The sequence below is a fragment of the Pipistrellus kuhlii genome, unplaced genomic scaffold, assembly GCF_014108245.1.
Source record: "Pipistrellus kuhlii isolate mPipKuh1 unplaced genomic scaffold, mPipKuh1.p scaffold_m20_p_16, whole genome shotgun sequence".
Lineage (NCBI taxonomy): Eukaryota > Metazoa > Chordata > Mammalia > Chiroptera > Vespertilionidae > Pipistrellus > Pipistrellus kuhlii.
The window spans coordinates 2,301,855-2,319,771 of record NW_023425471.1 but is presented as its reverse complement, the minus strand read 5'-3'; the positions used below and the strand labels follow the sequence as shown (position 1 = coordinate 2,319,771).

Here is a 17,917-nt window from a genome sequence, read left to right as displayed (position 1 = left end):
TTCAACGTGCCTGGACCCAGGATTAATGACAAGGGGGATTGATCAAGAGTTTGGTCACAGTGGAGAGGCATTTAAATAAAGTCAAGGCAGTGAAACCAAGGTTAGTCCACTGGTAACCAAGAATATGGGGGTGTGGCTAGAAAACTGGGATAGCTGCTAAGAGAGATGGGAGAACAGTTTCCAGGTGCTACAGATATAAACCAAATCAGAATGCCTATTAACACATGTTAATGTGCAAAGATAGGCAGTGGGAATCTACTTATGGTGGTAGCAGTGTATCAGGGCACTGTCTCTGATCTCTGACTAGAAAATAAGTTATGGAGAAACTTCAGAGGAAGTTAGGGAAGTGGTTGCAACATGTATTGGGTTAGACTCAACTGAAAATTTATAAAAGCTTATGGTGCTAGTCAGGGATGAGGGCAGAATATACAGAAGGACCAGTTCCATGTCCTTAGTGAGGAGGAGTTAGTGATAAGTAGAACTCTGCCTGAGTTGTAATCTAGTACATCCATTCAGCAATTTTTGGGTGTCATGCATATCACATACTTGAAAGAAGAGTTTCTCTCATGAAGGAGACTATAGTTTAATATCAATATGTTAATAAGATATGTTATATGTTAATATATTATTTAAAGAAATATATCTCAATACTTGTACATTTTTTCAACCTTTTAAAGTTGTTTTCAAATCTCCATTTAAGGAATCCTCCCAAGACAGGTAGATAAACAGATAGATAGAACTGTTAATAATACTTATTGCTAGAAAACTTGGGGAGGGAGCATTTGTGGCAAAGATTAAAAAAAAGATTTCTATTTTTTTTTCCTTCTAGGTATTTATTCTCTCTTCATGTTTCCACATATATTCACATATTTTCTACTTGCTGTATTAAAATTAAACAGATCAACAACACACTCATACAAAAAACCCTTCCAGATTATGTAAATCAGACACATGAACTGAATCAAGAAAAGGACTTTTCAAAAAAAAAAAGAAAAAAAGAAAAGGACTTTTCATTATTCCCATGGTGCCTACATAAGGACTCACACTGATTGGGTAAATAGATAATCTACCCATACAGGCCTAGATCCCGAGAGAGCCCTTTTGGTTTATCAGGGCAGTATGACTTTCCATAATCATTTGATGTTCCTGAATCAAAACACATGGCACCCACCAAAAAATATTGATCCAATGAAAGCAAAAACCAAGTTTGGCTAGACAGGCAAGAAATGAAATTTTAAACTCTGTAATTAAATGACTTCTTTGAAGTCACTCATCATATGAAACATAGAGCAAATCCTACTTACTCTGGCCCTAAGTTGTTCACCTGGCTCAGAGGCAGGCACAGATGTGGCTATACTTAGGAAGACTTTCTACCCTGTTTCCCCGAAAATAAGACAGTGTCTTATATTAATTTTTTCTCCCAAAGTTGCGCTAGGTCTAATTTTCAGGGGATGTCTTATCTTTCCATGCGCTAGGTCTTATTTTTGGAGGATGTCTTATTTTTGGGAAAACACGGTATATAAGTAAAGGTTGAAATTTATATTGTGTAAATTATTAGGAGTTTCAGGAAGATCACAGTGGTTGTCCTTGCTCAAATACCTTTCAACTCTTAGCTGCTATATATAATAAACTAATAGACATTTAACTAAAAGCCCCATGACTATTAAGATGCAAATCTAGGAAGAGAATTATATTTCGAGTATTGTTAGTCATTTCTTCCTTTGTGTATATGAGTTGATAGATTCCCAGGTTCCCTACTAATATTCCCAAGAGCTAACTTTGATACTGAGAATAGCAAACAGAAGGATGATACTGGATAGAAAACAGGGCTCAAAACAGTGTGGCAATGGCACCAGAGATAAATTTTTTTTCAATATTGTCTCAGGCTGAACCTAAGCCCCAAGTTGGTATTAGCTGTACAGTTAGACTATCCTCTTAGATAACTTCAAATAAGAAAATATAAGACCTGTTTTTCCCTGTTGACCTTGGGATTTGGAGATGATGAATTGGCAACACTGCAGATTCATCAGCTATTCTACTCCTCTCCACTGAATGCCAGTGGCTAACAAGGAAGGTTCATGTTTAGCAAACATTATAAAGGCATAGCAGAAAATACCCAATATGCATTGGGCAATACTACCGTGTTTCCCCAAAAATAAGACATCCTCCGAAAATAAGACCTAGCGCATGGAAAGATAAGACATCCCCTGAAAATAAGACCTAGCGCAACTTTGGGAGAAAAAATTAATATAAAACACTGTCTTATTTTCGGGGAAACAGGGTAGCTGGGAAGGACAAAAATACAATATCTTCTCCCATCAGTGCCCTTCAGAAAATTTGCACATCAATGGTTGGCCCATGTTAATTAAGTCCAAATACGGATAAGATTCAACTTGAAGCCTAACCAGCAGCTAAAACTTTTCCAAATACTTGGATTTTTCCTGAACAAAAACGTTTTGAAGGTATTGAATTGGAGAGAGCTAAAGTGAACACCTCCAGAATGAAGAGCTCAAATTACCAAAAATTTAGATAACCAATACTGCTTCTATTTTAGTTACATTTTAAATTTCAAAGTCATTTTACCTCTAATAATACTTATACATCCAAAGATTCATGAAGATGAAATGTTACTAGATGCATATTAAAATAATCAGGATTGTTTTGTCCATTCCATGATCACTGTGTGTAATTTTATAGATATTTAATGGTGGCATTGAAGTGAAGACAATGCTTTTCTCTTAACATTTTCTTAACCTTTTATTTGGGATAATTTTGCTGGCAAAACAGAAAGAACAAGCACTTGTGCAGTGACAATGTGGCTTTAAGAAAACTAAAGTAACTTTATATCTGCTGATGGCTGACAGTAAGATGGTATTACTTTGCAAATGTTGGAGAAAGAACAAAGTCTTGGTTAGATGGTAGGATGCTCCATCCTTTATTAGATAACACATTAAAATTAGGCACAATTCTTCAGTTTATTCTTACCAAGCAGCTAAAGAGAAGGCCTAAGCCATTATCAGAAAGAAGATGCAACTGTCACGTCTGTTATGAGCTACATGCTTCCCAAAGGAAGGAAACACAAGACAAGGCAACCCATGTGCTTGGGACTAAGCATGGATGGGGAGTTGAGTGGGGTGTAAAGGTACCGAATAAAGAAATGTCCATGTGTATGGGTTAGGAAGAATTTTGAGAACTATCTAAAATGAAACATCAAATAAAACATTTATTTTATTGTCCTTTGAAAGAAATGAACAATCAGATATTGGATGGACCGGCTCTGAATGTGGGCTGTGTGTGGAACTTCACATAATTATATATGTCCTTAATTGTCTTTCAATGACTGTCCAATGATAAATGTTGTATCCTCTTCAGGACAGATGTTGGTTTGTAATTTTAAATGCCAGAAGCCAGAATATGCTGAGCTTTGAGGATGGACAATTTTTTTTTCCATTTTAAAATGGAGCACCTTTTCTCTGGGTTATGTGCTATGAGAATGTGCTAGAGTAATTCATGTGTCCCATGAGAGCCATAGTGTGTTTATTTTGGGATTAATGCCATCCAGGGAGCCTTTCAAAAGCAACACTCTGGACCAGGGAGAAACCCATGTCAACATAAGTTGTGCAGGCTCACCAGGACCTCTGAATTTCCTTTGGCTTCCTGCCACAAGAAAATTCAGATAATGAGTAATAGCAGATTAGCCCTTCAATTCTGCTAGCTCAAATCTGCCCTGTGATTTCCTTTAGCCTACATATTCAGGTAATAATTGTTTCAGCTAACCATTTTTGTATAATTATCTAAAAGTATATAAACATATAATTCATGAACACATTCTAAAATATCTCATGGGTACTCTGACTGGTTAAATAAGAGAGTACAAATTATCTAAATTTTAATTGGAAAATTTCTCACTAAGGAGTCTAGTATTGAGTACCTGTCTTTATGTAAGCTTTATGTTAAATGCAGGTAGTCCAACTTTTGCTACCCATTCCAAAATCAGGTTTCTCCTCAGAAATTGGATATTCAGTTTGGGAAAGCAGGTTCAAAAATCCCAAAATAATTTGAGATAGGCACCTTAAATTTAAAACCTCTTCTTGATGACTCCCAAGATCTAAGGGATATGAGGGACCTATTCTTATTTCCTCATCCATAAGGAATTTTGTGGTTTGGGAAGGAGAAGATAATTTTGAGTTATTTATATATATAAAAGCCTAAGCTATTAGCCGCCTGTTTGACTGTCCGACCAGTAGCTATGACACACACTGACCACCAGGGGGCGGATGCTCAATGCAGGAGCTGCTGAGATACAATGACTTGGCAGCTGCGGTTCTTGGGTGACACACCCAGAACCAGAGAGGAAGGAGCCCGATTCCAGGACACGTCACCCGAGAACCACCCTCTCACAATTCAGGACCCCTTGAGGGATGGCAGAGAGCCAGTTTTGGCCTGGTCTGCAGGGATACCACCAGTGCATTGATCCATGCACTGGGCCTCTAACCCATTGGCTTCCCACTTCAGTTCTGGCTCCATACAGAGGGAGCCTCTAGCCCATTACAGAGGTCGAGGGTCTAGCCCTTACAGAAACTTTTCAACTCAATTAGCTAAATGATGAGACATGCAAGACCTACTCGGCCCTGACATCTGGTGCCTGTGCTGGCCCATTCACTTAATATTGATTACCAGTGGAGGCAGCGAATTTTTCTGCTACCATTCCAGGCTGGGAAACCAGCCACAGCTTCCCTCCTTCTGGGCAGACAGTAGCACCAGTGGGCAACCTCCTGGGAGGGAAGGAAGTGAAGGAGCAGCTCAGGTGGGAGGAAGGAGGTTCCTGCAGCCACAGGACTCCATTTGGGTAGAAGGGCCTGGGTTGGAGCCTGACATTGAGCAGGGTCCTGCCCTAAACTCACTAGATTCCAGGCTAAGTAAATCCTGTTTGCTAAATAATTGCATTTTGCAGCTAAATGCCCACAAGTCCTCAGTTACCACCAAACTTTGGGTAAATTGAGATGAAAGAAGCAAAACAGATACAGAGAGAAAGTGACATAATATTGGGAGAAGAGAGGAGAGAGCCCAATTCTGGAATGTGTTGCTCGAGAACCACCCTCTTGCAATCTAGGACCCCTCGGAAAATGTGGGATCCTAACAAGCCAGGCCAAAGGACCCCACCGGTGCATGAATGTGTGCACTGGGACTCTAGTAGACTTTTACTAGATCTAGAAGGAGCTTCAGACTTCATCTAATCTCCTGGTTCAAACTCATTGTATAGATAAGGAAACTAAGACGCAGAATGATAAACTGATGGGGTTATAGAGGCTGTTTTATAAACCTGGAGGATACAGTAAATGGTGGAAGTGTGGAGCTCCTGATGTCATGAGCCACCTTATTGGTATGGCTATTTGCACCGTCACTTTCAAAGCAACCTCTGATGAATGTTAATGCAGTGGGAAGTTGCCTCCAAATGGAGGAAAACCTACTGGTTGCTATTGCCAGTTCAATCAGGTAAACAACCAAAGGCAAGTGGTCATTCCAGCTGCCATGTATTTCTTTGCACAATTTCCTCTTTTCCCTTACTCTGTTGTGTTTGAACTGATATTATGCCTTGGAGTATATGTGTATTTCTGAACCAAATTAGGAGCTCAGCAGAGCTTTTCAGCACTTTAAGAGAGTCTGTCACATACAGAACCCACTTTCAAGACTTTAATACTTCTGTCAGCCATGCCTTTTTTGAAAACTACTCTCCAAAAATACTCCCTCCACACCACTTAGCTCAGCTTTTGGAGTCCACCAGCGTATGTGCATGCCAGTGCCTCCCACCTTCCCAACCTTGCATGCCTCTAGGAAGAATGGAATCCTTGTGGTTTCCATGGCATTTCCCAGCACTTCTCTGAAAACTCACGGCTTAATTCTGATGTGGGCACTTATGTTACAGTCATTAATTACTGCATTAAATCAAGTCACCAAACTAATGATGGTTTGGACATAGAATAGGAAAATGAGAATGTAATTTTGCCTGGATTATAGAATATAAAGATAAACATGATCCAAATAAGCACGGAGAGAAGAAATCACAGGTTTTTATAGCTGCTTTCTAGCAGAAAATATGGACTTATGCATCTCATCAAAACTGAGAGTAAAATAAGCAAAGTATCACCATTAGTAACATTTAAACAGGGTTTAGTTCACTGTGCATTTTATTTTCAGCTCTGACATCTAAATAGAGAATGTTCTTTTTTCCTATGCCATAAAAAGCATTCTGTTACTAAAGCTGGAATCTTTTTAAATTCTTGCATTGGACCTTAGGATGAGGCAAGGATGGATAGCTATGTGAAAAAAAGTTGTCCTTGTATGTGGGTAGGTAGAGTAAGTCATTAGATAGGATTGTTTGGAAAGCACCATTGGATAGCTTTCTAGAAATCTACACTCCACCTACACTCAGTGGCGTCTGTAACCTACCATTAGAGGGGGAAGGCTTGTCAATCCCCAAGAGTTCTCTATACAACAAGTACTGCTGGGAAGGCTGACTCATCAATACCTAGAATTATGAATGGCATCAAAAGGGTTTAACAAGCAAATATCCTCCAACACTATTAAGGAATAAGTTGTAGTTCAGGGAGAGTTTCCTTATGAGGGTAGCCAATACCTTGGTGCTATGAGGTACTGTTGTGGAGGGACAAACCTATAATTATTTATAGTTTAGAAAACTTTCTTCAGTTGAGGGTAACAAAGACCCCCAGGTACCTGGTAAGTCAATTAAGAAGGCATTAAAGGCAAATAGTATTTCCTTCATAACATTGCTATGTCATACCTGTACTAGAAAGTGAGTTCTGTACATGCAGTAACCCTTGAAGCAATTTTTTAAAAATATATTTTATTGAGTTTTTACAGAGAAGAAGAGAGAGGGATAGAGAGTTAGAAACATCGATGAGAGAGAATCATCGATCAGCTGCCTCTTGCACACCCCCTGCTGGGGATGTGCCCACAACCCAGGTACATGCCCTTAACTGGAATCAAACCTGGGACCTTTCCGTCCGCAGGCTGAGGGTCTATCCACTGGTCAAACCGGTTTTGGCATTGAAGCAATTTTTAACAGTTGGAAGGTCATAGCTTCCTTAGAAAGATAATTATGTCTTTCTCCAAACAAACAAACAAAAAAGAGTTGAAATAACCTAATGTAAAAAAAAAAAATGTGCAAAGTTTTAAATCCCAAGGGGATTTAAGGAATCAGTCATTAGATAGGATTGTTTGGAAAGCACTTTGGAGTTTTCACCTACCCCTCAGATTAAGCATCCCTTAAGGAGGGGGTCAGTCCTAATCTTAATATCTGGAGTTTGTAGGGATCTATCTCGGTCAGTTTATTCATTAATCTCATAGAATACAAACAGCGGAGGAGAAACTAACCCAGCCAGCCACAGGACAAACTCCACTCCATGCAGAGCTATTTTATGTATTTCAAAGCCTGTAATGTGCTACAGTTGGAACCAAAGATAGAATTGCCTCTGGATCTAGGTCTGGGGAACATTATATTCTTCGTAGTTCTAGAATAGAAAGGACTTCATGGAACAAAAAATTCCTGGTTTTATTGCAGCAGTGCAAGATGCTAGGTATTTTCTAGAGCAAATGCCACCCAAAGCCCAGAGGGTTAGCTGGAGCAGCTGATGCCCTGTGCTGCTTTTTATAACTCTTCCCCCCTGTACCACGCTCTACATATGTCCCATTTCATCAGGTCACATCAACTTAGGTTGTGCTCAATACTGCATCTTACACCAAATGCATCACCAAGTGTAATATTTTGTTTCCTTAAATTTTTTTATAAGAATAAAAGTAAAGTTCCTTAAAAATAAAATAAGGGAATTTCCTCGTTCTTTAAGTAAGCAGTGACTGATTATTTTTTACAAATGAGTAGCTTCCTTTGTTCTACATGGCATTGGGGATGTCAGCCATCATCAAGCTGTGAAATTACTAGGTTAAGAATGCAACATATGTACAAACATAAATTGTATATAGAGTTGTAAAATGAAGTTTTAATAGTATGAGTCTGTAAACTTGTAGAAATTATTCACAAAGCTACTAGCTGCCCATTTTTGGGGGGGATAATAATATTGGAGAAAAAGGAATAATTTTATAAAGGATCTTTAAAATGTCAATACTTGTACAGTGTATTAGACAGTCTAATATACAATACATTGTCTAGGCCTTTGGGAGGGATTATAGAAGATGCAAAATCCAAATATGTTGAATAAAAAGAGCTTACTAATTTGAAAGAATGTTAACTTTAATATACAAACAGCCATGATTTTATTTATTGATCACATCCTCTGTGTCATGTATTATGGTAAGTATTTTTAAATATGTTTTTATTGGTTTTAGAGACAGAGGAAGGGATAGGGAGGGGGAGAGAAACATTGATTGGTTACCTCCCATATACACCCTAACCAGGAATTGAACCCACAAAGTGGACATGTGCCCTGAACCAGAATCAAACCAGCAACTTCTAGAAGCACAGGACAATGCTCAACCAACTTAGACACATTGGCCAGGGTGGTGGCAAGAATTTTTATATACTCTATATCAGGGGTCAGAAAAGTATGAACAAAGAATCAAATCTAGTCTACAACCTGGTTTTGAACATAAAGTTTTATTGAAATGCAGCCACACTCAATTGTTTGAGTATTGTCTATGGCTGCTTTTACACTACAATGGCACAGTTGAGTAGTTGTGACAAAATTGGGACAGTCGAGCCCCCAAAGCTAAAATACTGTCTGGCCCTGTGTAACAAAAAATAAAAATATTTGCTCTATATCATCCAGTCTTACAAGAATACTCAGAAATAAATATGGTGTTTCCCATTTTACTGTTAAGATACCTGAGGGATATGTGTTACGTTACTTAATAAGTGGCAAAGCTTGGATTTGATTTTAGATATGTTGTGTTCCCAAAGTCCATGTTCTTATGCTAATTCATGTATAGAAATACCAAAATGTGAGATATTAAGAAATAAGAGCTTTAGAAATTCACAGAGAAACTGTTATTAGAATTCAGAGAAGAGAGATTATTTTGAGCTTGGATTGATGAAGATTTTGGATGTTATATTAGAACTAGTAGCCTTGTGCATGAATCCATGCACCAGTAGCTCTCTGTGGGGCCTGGCTCCTTTGTGCCTGCTGCTCAGAGGCTCTCCACAGCTCAGAGGCCCTCGGTGGCCAAGGCGCCTCATTGCCTCAGCCATGACATAAGCATTCTGCCAGGCTGCTCACACTGCTTGCTCTCAGTGGCCACCCCTGCAGGATGGGGAGACTCTGGGATGGCTGAGGAGACTGGGCGCTGCCATCTTGTGGCTATGGGCACTGCCATCTTTGTGATGGAGTGATGGTTAATTTGCACATTACCCTTTTATTAGATAGGATATAAGGGCTAAAATGGATCTTAAGAATTGTCTGTCTCAAGCTCAAGCTCAAGAAAAGTTTAGAGATCAAGTTTACATGTTTAGTTAGAAGCAAAGCTGGCATTAGAACCAGTTTTCCACTCACCCAGCCCGACGTATGGTGTCAGTGACCATGGTGAGCATTGAAATTCCGTGTGTGTGTGTGGTGGGGGGTGGGGGGAGTGGTTAAATTTTATTGTATGACAGTATTATTTGAAATGATACTTTGTACATTATATTCTATTATAATTGAACTAAAGGGCTCTGGTTTCTTTATTGAATTCATCAGTAACACATTTGTGCAGATATTTACACAATACCATCATATACAATACATATATATATATATATATATATATATATATATATATATACACACACACACACACATATATTTAGGTAATCACCCTCTGAGATTATGTGAACCTCTCACCAACTTTAAGATTCAAAACATAAACAAGAGACCACAAAAGTCAAATATTCACATATGTCTTGCCATGCAGAATTAGACAGCTCTAGGCCAGGAGAAATATAGCGAACTGAACAGGTGCAGTCAAAGCAAGCTTACCTGATACTGTAAAGCACTTTGCCAGTTTTTGAAATGCGAAGCAATTTGTTGTCAGTGGTAACATCATGGAAATTGGCACCCTTCTCATTGGCAAAGAACAAATCTGGTTTCCAAATGGAATCTAGCATCGATGGATCCAGGTCCAGGGAATCATCAGGGTACTCGCTATATGCCAAACGTGAATCATTCCACTGTTGTCTCAGAAAAATGTTCACTCGGTAATCCTACAGAAATGCCATGGAAAGGTGTTACTTATCACCCATTCTGGCATACGAGGTCCATCTACATTTTCCCTCACTCTTCTCTCTAATTTGGTGCAGTGTTGGTTTATACCTTGGAGTAAAGCAGGGTGTGTATACGGTGGTCAAAAATAAACCATTCCATTTTATTAGGAGTGGGGGGAAAGGGGACAAAGTAAAAAAAAACAACTCAGCCAGATCAGGTAGACTTGGTTGAATTGTTTACATTTGAATTACTAATTATTGGAGAAAACAGTATCAACTCAAGCCGATTTTTCTATAGGAAAAGGTAATGATGAGTACAGAAGTCAGTCTGCGATGTCAGATAAAATGGATTCATTTTCCAAATCAGAAATGCTCTGATCTCTTTCCTCATTCTGCTCAGATGCTCTGGGCAGAAGCAAGCCCACTCTGTACTTTTGATAGTGAAAATATTTTTGGAAAAATTCTTACATGATGGGGCAATATTTCTTTAACTCATCAACATAAATATTTATTAATGTGTTTCATATTGATAATTCCCGTACAGCTACTTACTTTTGAAATTATTAAATATTTTAGCACTTATGTGAATGGGTATCTATAGTAGTCAACTTGATGCTTCATCAAAACAGAGATCTTTTTCATGTTCTTCTCACCTGAGCACCTTCTAACAAATGTGTTCTTTTCGTGGGAGCCTCAGGTACACCCTGTTATTCCCACTTGGTCTGGAAATTTCTTTCGGTGCTAATGAATCAGCATAGGGCAGCGATTGCTCTCTTGAGGATTTCTACTCAAAAGTCTTTAGATTCATGGAAACTGTTGCTTTGCTTGATAGAGTGGACCCCATGTAGGTTTCAACTGTATTCCCTGGTCAAGTGGGACTAAGGTTTAGAGCTAATAGTTGTCCATTCCTGACATGTGTGCCCATTTAGGGTGATATGTACTCATTCCTTCTTACATTCTTCCCTTTACCATTTTATTCAAATTTGCTCTATTTCCACACCTTTGGCACCTGGACTTTTGATAATTGTTTACATTACTGGTGGCCAATTTGTCCTTGTTTGCTTGAGAACTTCCTAGTTTTAGTCCCCAAAGTCCCATATTCAGGGAACACACTCAATCCCAGGTGAAATTGGGATGGTTAGTTACTCTACCAGCTATAATGGAGGCCACCTCAGGATGGTCAGTTTTGGTTAACTAACTTCAGGGCCAAAAGAAAAAAATGAATTAAGTTATAAAGATCAGGGTATATGGAAAAGAGTTTCAGTTCAGTTCTTTCTACCTACCCTGTTTCCCAAAAAATAAGACAGTGTCTTATATTAATTTTTTTCTCCCAAAGTTGTGCTAGGTCTTATTTTCAGGAGATGTCTTATCTTTCCATGCGCTAGGTCTTATTTTCGAAGGATGTCTTATTTTCAGGAAAACATGGTATTACTAAACTGTTCAATTTTCCATGACTTCTTTTCAAATACAGCCATGCTGATGATCAGGCTGATAGAGTATTTTGAAGGTATGGCTTTTAGAATGAGTGCTCAATATATATGGCCTAGAGAATGCTAATAATCAAATGGTTATTAACTTCTGAAAATTAGTCATCAAAACTCAGCTTATTTTGAAAGGCTGAAGTATGAAAAGAAATAACCTTATATAATAATTCTCAATTGTACAACCTAATGACTTTCTGACTTGGAAAACTTTACCAGCTGACTTTTGAGATTATACCAGGCCTGTGCAGCAAATTCTCAGACCTAAGAGAGTGCTGTGTTTGGCCCATCCATATTTCCATCCCATCCTATGTGTTCACTGTGTATATACTCCCTCCCCCAGTGATCCAACCAAAGGAATGGCAGAACCTCAAGGTTTTCCTCATCATGTATTTTGGAATTGTCCAAAGGGACCAGAAGGTTGTAACTGGAAAGAGATGACCAGGTCTGTGTTTCATTGTCAATAGGAGTTACTGGAAGCTTCAGGGTTTTGTGTGAGTAAAGAATGGAAGGTGTGATTTTTGGAAAAATTTTAAAAGGCCATTGAAAATGTAATAATTCAATATAAGTATGCACTAGATGTATCAATTGTGAGATTTTTAAAGATTTTCTGAGGGGGAAAAATGGAGCTTCTACAGTCCTTGATATTCACCCCTTTTATCAATATTTCCCTTAGAGTGAGAACCAGTTATCCATAACAATTCCAATTGTGGAGGTAGAGAAACTTTAGATACAGAATGTAATGACAGCTGGAAATAACAGAAGTGAATGGGTTAAATATTTTAGGCCATCACAAGGCCAAGGAGGGACACCCAGGAAGTAATCATAGGATGCTAGGCTGCAAGAGGACATAAGAAGCCAGATAAAATGTATGGGGAGGCAAAATCACCAGGATACATTGCAATTCTCCCTTGAACCTGTGAAACATTTAAATATGCATGTTGAGAGACTCTAGAGAGCATTACATTAGTGGCATACAATATGAAAACATTGACCTTTCAAAAGAATCTCAATGTAATTTTTTTACAGCGAATGTAACATCTTTTTAAAAAAAAGTATTTTCCACAAGTATTCTCCAGTTTTCCTGAGTGTTTTCTTAAATTACATATAGAGATAAAATAATAAAATAGATTCTCCCACTATTAGAACTTTAAAAAGATCACTGAACCTATTATGCCACAGTAGAACCATTAACTGTTTAACAGTTAATTTAAAATAAATTAATCCTCCTATTTGTAAGCAAGGATAATTGGAAACTTAAAGTAGAACATATATCTTATGCCACAGTTAAAGGAATTATGTGAAATAAGTCCTTTATTAGATCTTATAGAAGTATTTGTTCTTTATAAAATATAGGAATTAAATTTTCCATAATTTTATTTATGATGACATACACTATTCCAAAATAAATAGCAGCCCTTAACACCTATTAGAGTAGAAAAGGACACCCAAGGACCTAGAGAAGTAGATAGCCCAAGAAAATATTTTCTGAGGTTGTGCCTCTGTAATTTTTTTCAGTTTTCTATCATTGTCACTGCAGGGTAGACATTACTCATGGGTGCTTTATCTGTGCATCATCTCTGTTTATTTATAGATAGGTTTATTCTCTCATGACACTCCAAACTACACGAGTTAGTTATATTGTTCTGTAGTCTTCTTTGCTTTTATTTTTGCTTCTAGGTTTAATGAAATATTAAAGGGGAGAAAAATATTGAGAGACATGCCTAAATGCAGTCTGAATTTTCTTTTACACTGTCATCTCTCTCCAGAGACAGATTCTACTTCAAATAAATATTTCCTTATGTTAAAATTTATCTTCCTATTATTGACTATGTGGATATTGGATTAGCTAATGGATTTATATTTTTTTCATAAGCTATGTATAAGTCGTACAGTATTTACTATATTCTTAATATAGGTAATACAGGTACCTATATTCCATACTGTTATTTCCTATTAAGTTGAGAATTTCTAAAGTTTTACTTTTTCTGGTAATTTCTAATATGGAGCTGATGCCACAAAGATTGTTTCCTTAAGTTGAATTATTTTTGTACTATTATATTTAGCCTGGAATTTGTACATTGAGGTTCCCACACTGCCTTATACATACTCTTATTAAACCTTACCATTACTGTTTTATTATTTAAAATGCATATACATTTTAATCCAATTATGTTATGTTATCAAAGACAAAGGTATTCTTCATTGATTCCCCACAGTGGCTATGTGGCACTTTGGTTTTAACCTCTGGCTGTACAGTAGTACAGTTTTCATCATCTTGAGTCTATGCTAGCTTTGATATAGAAAGTTACCTTTGAATTTGAAATCATGGGGAAGCAGTTACTTTATGATGAATTCAGGATTTAACATTGTGTTGTTAATGTAGAGGCTAAGGTCACCTTATATCTCAGTTTAACAAAATGCCCGGCTTGTGGAAGGTTCTTGGTTCTTCTTTAAAAAATAAAAAATAAAAGAGATAGTTACCTGCTATTCCTAATAAGCTTGCATCTCCTTATGAGTTGCTTATGCAGCTATAGAATAAAAGGGAGCTGATAGTGTCATTTCAGCAGTTATAACACAGCATGTGTTCTTATAAGGAGCTGTCTACCTCTTATCCAGTTCCTCAGGAACATAATTTCAGATCAGAGATAAAACAACTCTTTACCCTGCAACAGTAATCCGCAGAGAATGTGGAATTGTTCCTCCGGGACAGAATTTTGGAGAGCCAAGATCATATTGTGAAGATGCTCACTAAGTGGACAAATTTTGCATACTTCAGCTCTTGCTGCTTCCTTTCTCCAAATCTGTTCAGTGAGGAAGGTGTCAGATCTGATGCTGTGGCATGGGTAGTGAGTGTTCAGCACCCACAGTCCCTCTGTCTGCCCACATCCTTCCAGGCAGTCATTAGAAAGCTTTGAGGAGACCCTCTTTTTTTCCATTTTATTGTTTTAAAATATGTTTTATTGATTTCAGAGAGAGGAAATGATATATAAATGACCTTTTACGGAAAGAAATTATTCTCTCTCTCATACATATATAATGAGAGAGAATCATTGATTGGCTGCTTCCAGCACACTCCCTACTGGGGATCCAGCCTGCAACCGGGGCATGTGCTTTGATTGGGTTCAAACTATAACCTCCTGATTCATAGGTTGACAGTCAACCACTGAGCTACATTGGCTGGGCTTTTTCCATTTTCTGATGGCCTATCCTTGGAGAGAGTTGCATGCAGATGTCATGCAAATCCTCTTGACCTTTACTGACATTATTAATATTGCCAAACTATGCCTTTAAATCAGGAAAGAGGGGTTTGCAAATATAATCCCCATCCTGTAAATTCATTTGCCATCAGCAGCTAAAGAGAAGGAGGAAAGAAAAGGAAATGGTAACTGTCATTCCCAAAAACAACATAACCTTTCTCATTATACATCCCTTACTAGTCTTTTGGAAGCCACAAAAAAACATTGTTCCACTGAATACTCTTAACACAATAGCAATGACCATCAACAGATCCCTGTGGCTCTTAATGAACAAAAGTATGTATTTTGGAATAATGTATGCCATCATAATGATCCATAAAAATATTTCTTAGAATAACACAAATATGCTATCCTGTGAGCACACATCTTCAACACTAACATATCAGAAGAGTGAGTTAGAGGCCACATTCAATCTGTAAGCAAGCCTTGTTTTGTGGGCAGGTAATACCAACAATTACTTAGTATTTCATCCAACATATTATGGGATTTCATCAAACATAAAAGGGGAAAACTGGATAGCACCAAAAGAAAGTCGTGTCAAGTTCTTAATCAGAAAATTATTGCCTCTTATTTAGGAACAAATAAACACCTAAAATAAATCTTGCAATAATGCTATAGGGCTATGTGGTGTGAGTGGCACATATAGAGAGAGGAAAATCATGTTTAGAAACTCAAAATTCTGAGGTATTCTTGTAAAAATCTATTCCAGAAAATTTAGAGAAAGCGAAACTATTACCCCTCAAATAGCATAATCACTGTCCTCAATGACCACATCCATTACTGTGCTTGAAAGAATCTGGTTCTGTTTAACATTTTTGATCAATTTTTGAGACAAATTTCTGAAAGTATGGGTAAAATCATGGATGGTAGAACCTTGGGTTTTGGTAAAGGAAGCTCAGGCTGTGATGACACTGTAGACCACATGTGTCAAACACAAGGCCCACGGGCCAAATCCGTCCCGCCAGGCCTTGCAATGTGGCCCGCACCGCGCTGTCATCACTGCACTCCGCTGCGTTTCCATCACAATGACAGTTTATGACTGTTCAGTAAACCATTCGGCCCGCGATTTAGGCTGGATTTTAGATTTTGGCCCCTTCTCTGATTGAGTTCGACACCCCTACCATCAGGTAGATTCCCAAGCAGGGCCTAAGGGAGCTGGGAAGATAAGACCCTTTTGAGGGTGGAGAAATTCATACATTCTTATGAGTACCTGGATATTTAAATGTGATGCCTTAAACTTGGGGTTGGCAATTGGCCATAGCCTGTTTTCATAAGTATTTTTTTTTAGTGTGGCCTCATCAATTTGCTTACTATTGTTTATGACTGCTTCATGCCAAAGGGCAGAATTGACTGAGACTGCCTGGCCCTCAAAGTCTTAAATATTTATGGAATGGCCTTTTACAGAAAGAAAATTTGCCAGTCCCTACCTTATGTGGTACAAGGATTTATATTTGACTTAAATATGATAGTTTCAAAAACATTTCTTAGCTTCACACATATTGAAGAAAATAAATGAGCTTAAAAAAACAAATGAAGTTTGTCATTACATTAAAAGCTAAGAAATAAAATAGAAGCTTAATGCACATCACTCTTCTGACCATGTAATTCAATATAGCTCATGCAGCAGAACAGACAAGCTGTTGATATTACACTGGAGCAATGATTTCCAAATTCACTCATAGGAAACTTGACAAAGAACACCATCATAAATGACCAGAAGCATCAAAGCAGCCCATTTATTAAACACCTTCAGTAGCTGATAAAGACTCTGGAAAACAAGGATCTCCATAGTCTCCATGTTCATCTCCTTAAATAGTAAGCTTTTTCTTGCATTAATGAGCATCGAAAAGGTGCGCATTTGCATTTCTGATTGAGGGTAAAATGCAATGAGGAGATTTAATCAAAGCAACTTAGGAGACTAATTAATGCAATTAGCATTAGGTCGTGCAAATATTGTCATTGAATGCCATCGTGTAAAGCTGGTGACAGTGATTTGTGCTGCTGGGAAATTTATCAGGATAAAACCAAGAGGGGAGAGACACAGACTGAATGCCAAGCTCAGAGTTTCAGTATTCTTTCCATGTTCAGCTTTTATTATGTCATTTAATAACCCTATCAAAACTATCTTATTTGGGTAAAATTATTTATGCACTATGTTCTGTCAAGGCCCATAAGTCTCATTTCTGGACAATGCTATGCCAGAGTACTGTATGTCATAATATTATAGTGGGTAGTGGGGTTGATTATACCTAATTTTGCCAGTGGGAAGGAGTGGTAAAACATAAATTATTTTTTTCTAGCATCAAGGATACTGAAAAGTACAATAATTTGTTAGACATGGTCCTAGTAGGCTCAAAGAGAAAATTCATAAAACAGGGGAACATTATTTTTTACTTCTCAGTGGCATTGTGCTCATTATTTCACTTCTTGAGTGTTTCTATTATAGTACATCAGCCATCATTACTATTTGATCAAGCTCAACTATATTTTATTTTTATCTCATCCAATAATATGGTTTTATATTTTACAGTCATAAAAATTAAAACCAGCCAATTGACTTAGGACATAAAAGAAATTGTATAGGGAACAAGATAATATTTCACTCCAAAAGCAATCTCCACACTGTAGCCTAGCACTGTATAGCTACTGACCAAATAGGCTGTGTAAAGGCAACACCATAACCATGACATCTATAAGGAATCCAGTGAATTTTAAAGTATTGAAAACCATTTCCACATATGTGAAACATGTTTGCATGTACATTATGATGAGCTTTAAATAGTCTTATGTTATTTTTTTAAAGCCATGCATGTAATTGCTATAGACTCAAGACTACTTTCTACTGCCAACAAAATTGTGTGTGTGTGTGTGTGTGTGCATGAATGTGTTTATTGTAAAGTCAGCCCCTTGGTATATATCTTAAAACATTGTATACACGAGGCCTGACTATATTAAAACTTAGAGTA

The 17,917-nt window shown here is 37.6% G+C and overlaps 1 protein-coding gene across 1 annotated transcript in view; it reads right to left on the bottom strand.

Annotated features, from left to right (window-relative positions):
• Positions 1-17,917, bottom strand: part of GLRA2 (glycine receptor alpha 2) — a 154,601-nt gene that overhangs the window by 96,746 nt on the left and 39,938 nt on the right. The window contains exon 5 of the mRNA XM_045582286.1: positions 9,987-10,210. Coding sequence (XP_045438242.1) covers positions 9,987-10,210 — 224 coding nt within the window. The remainder of the gene's footprint in view (positions 1-9,986; positions 10,211-17,917) is intronic.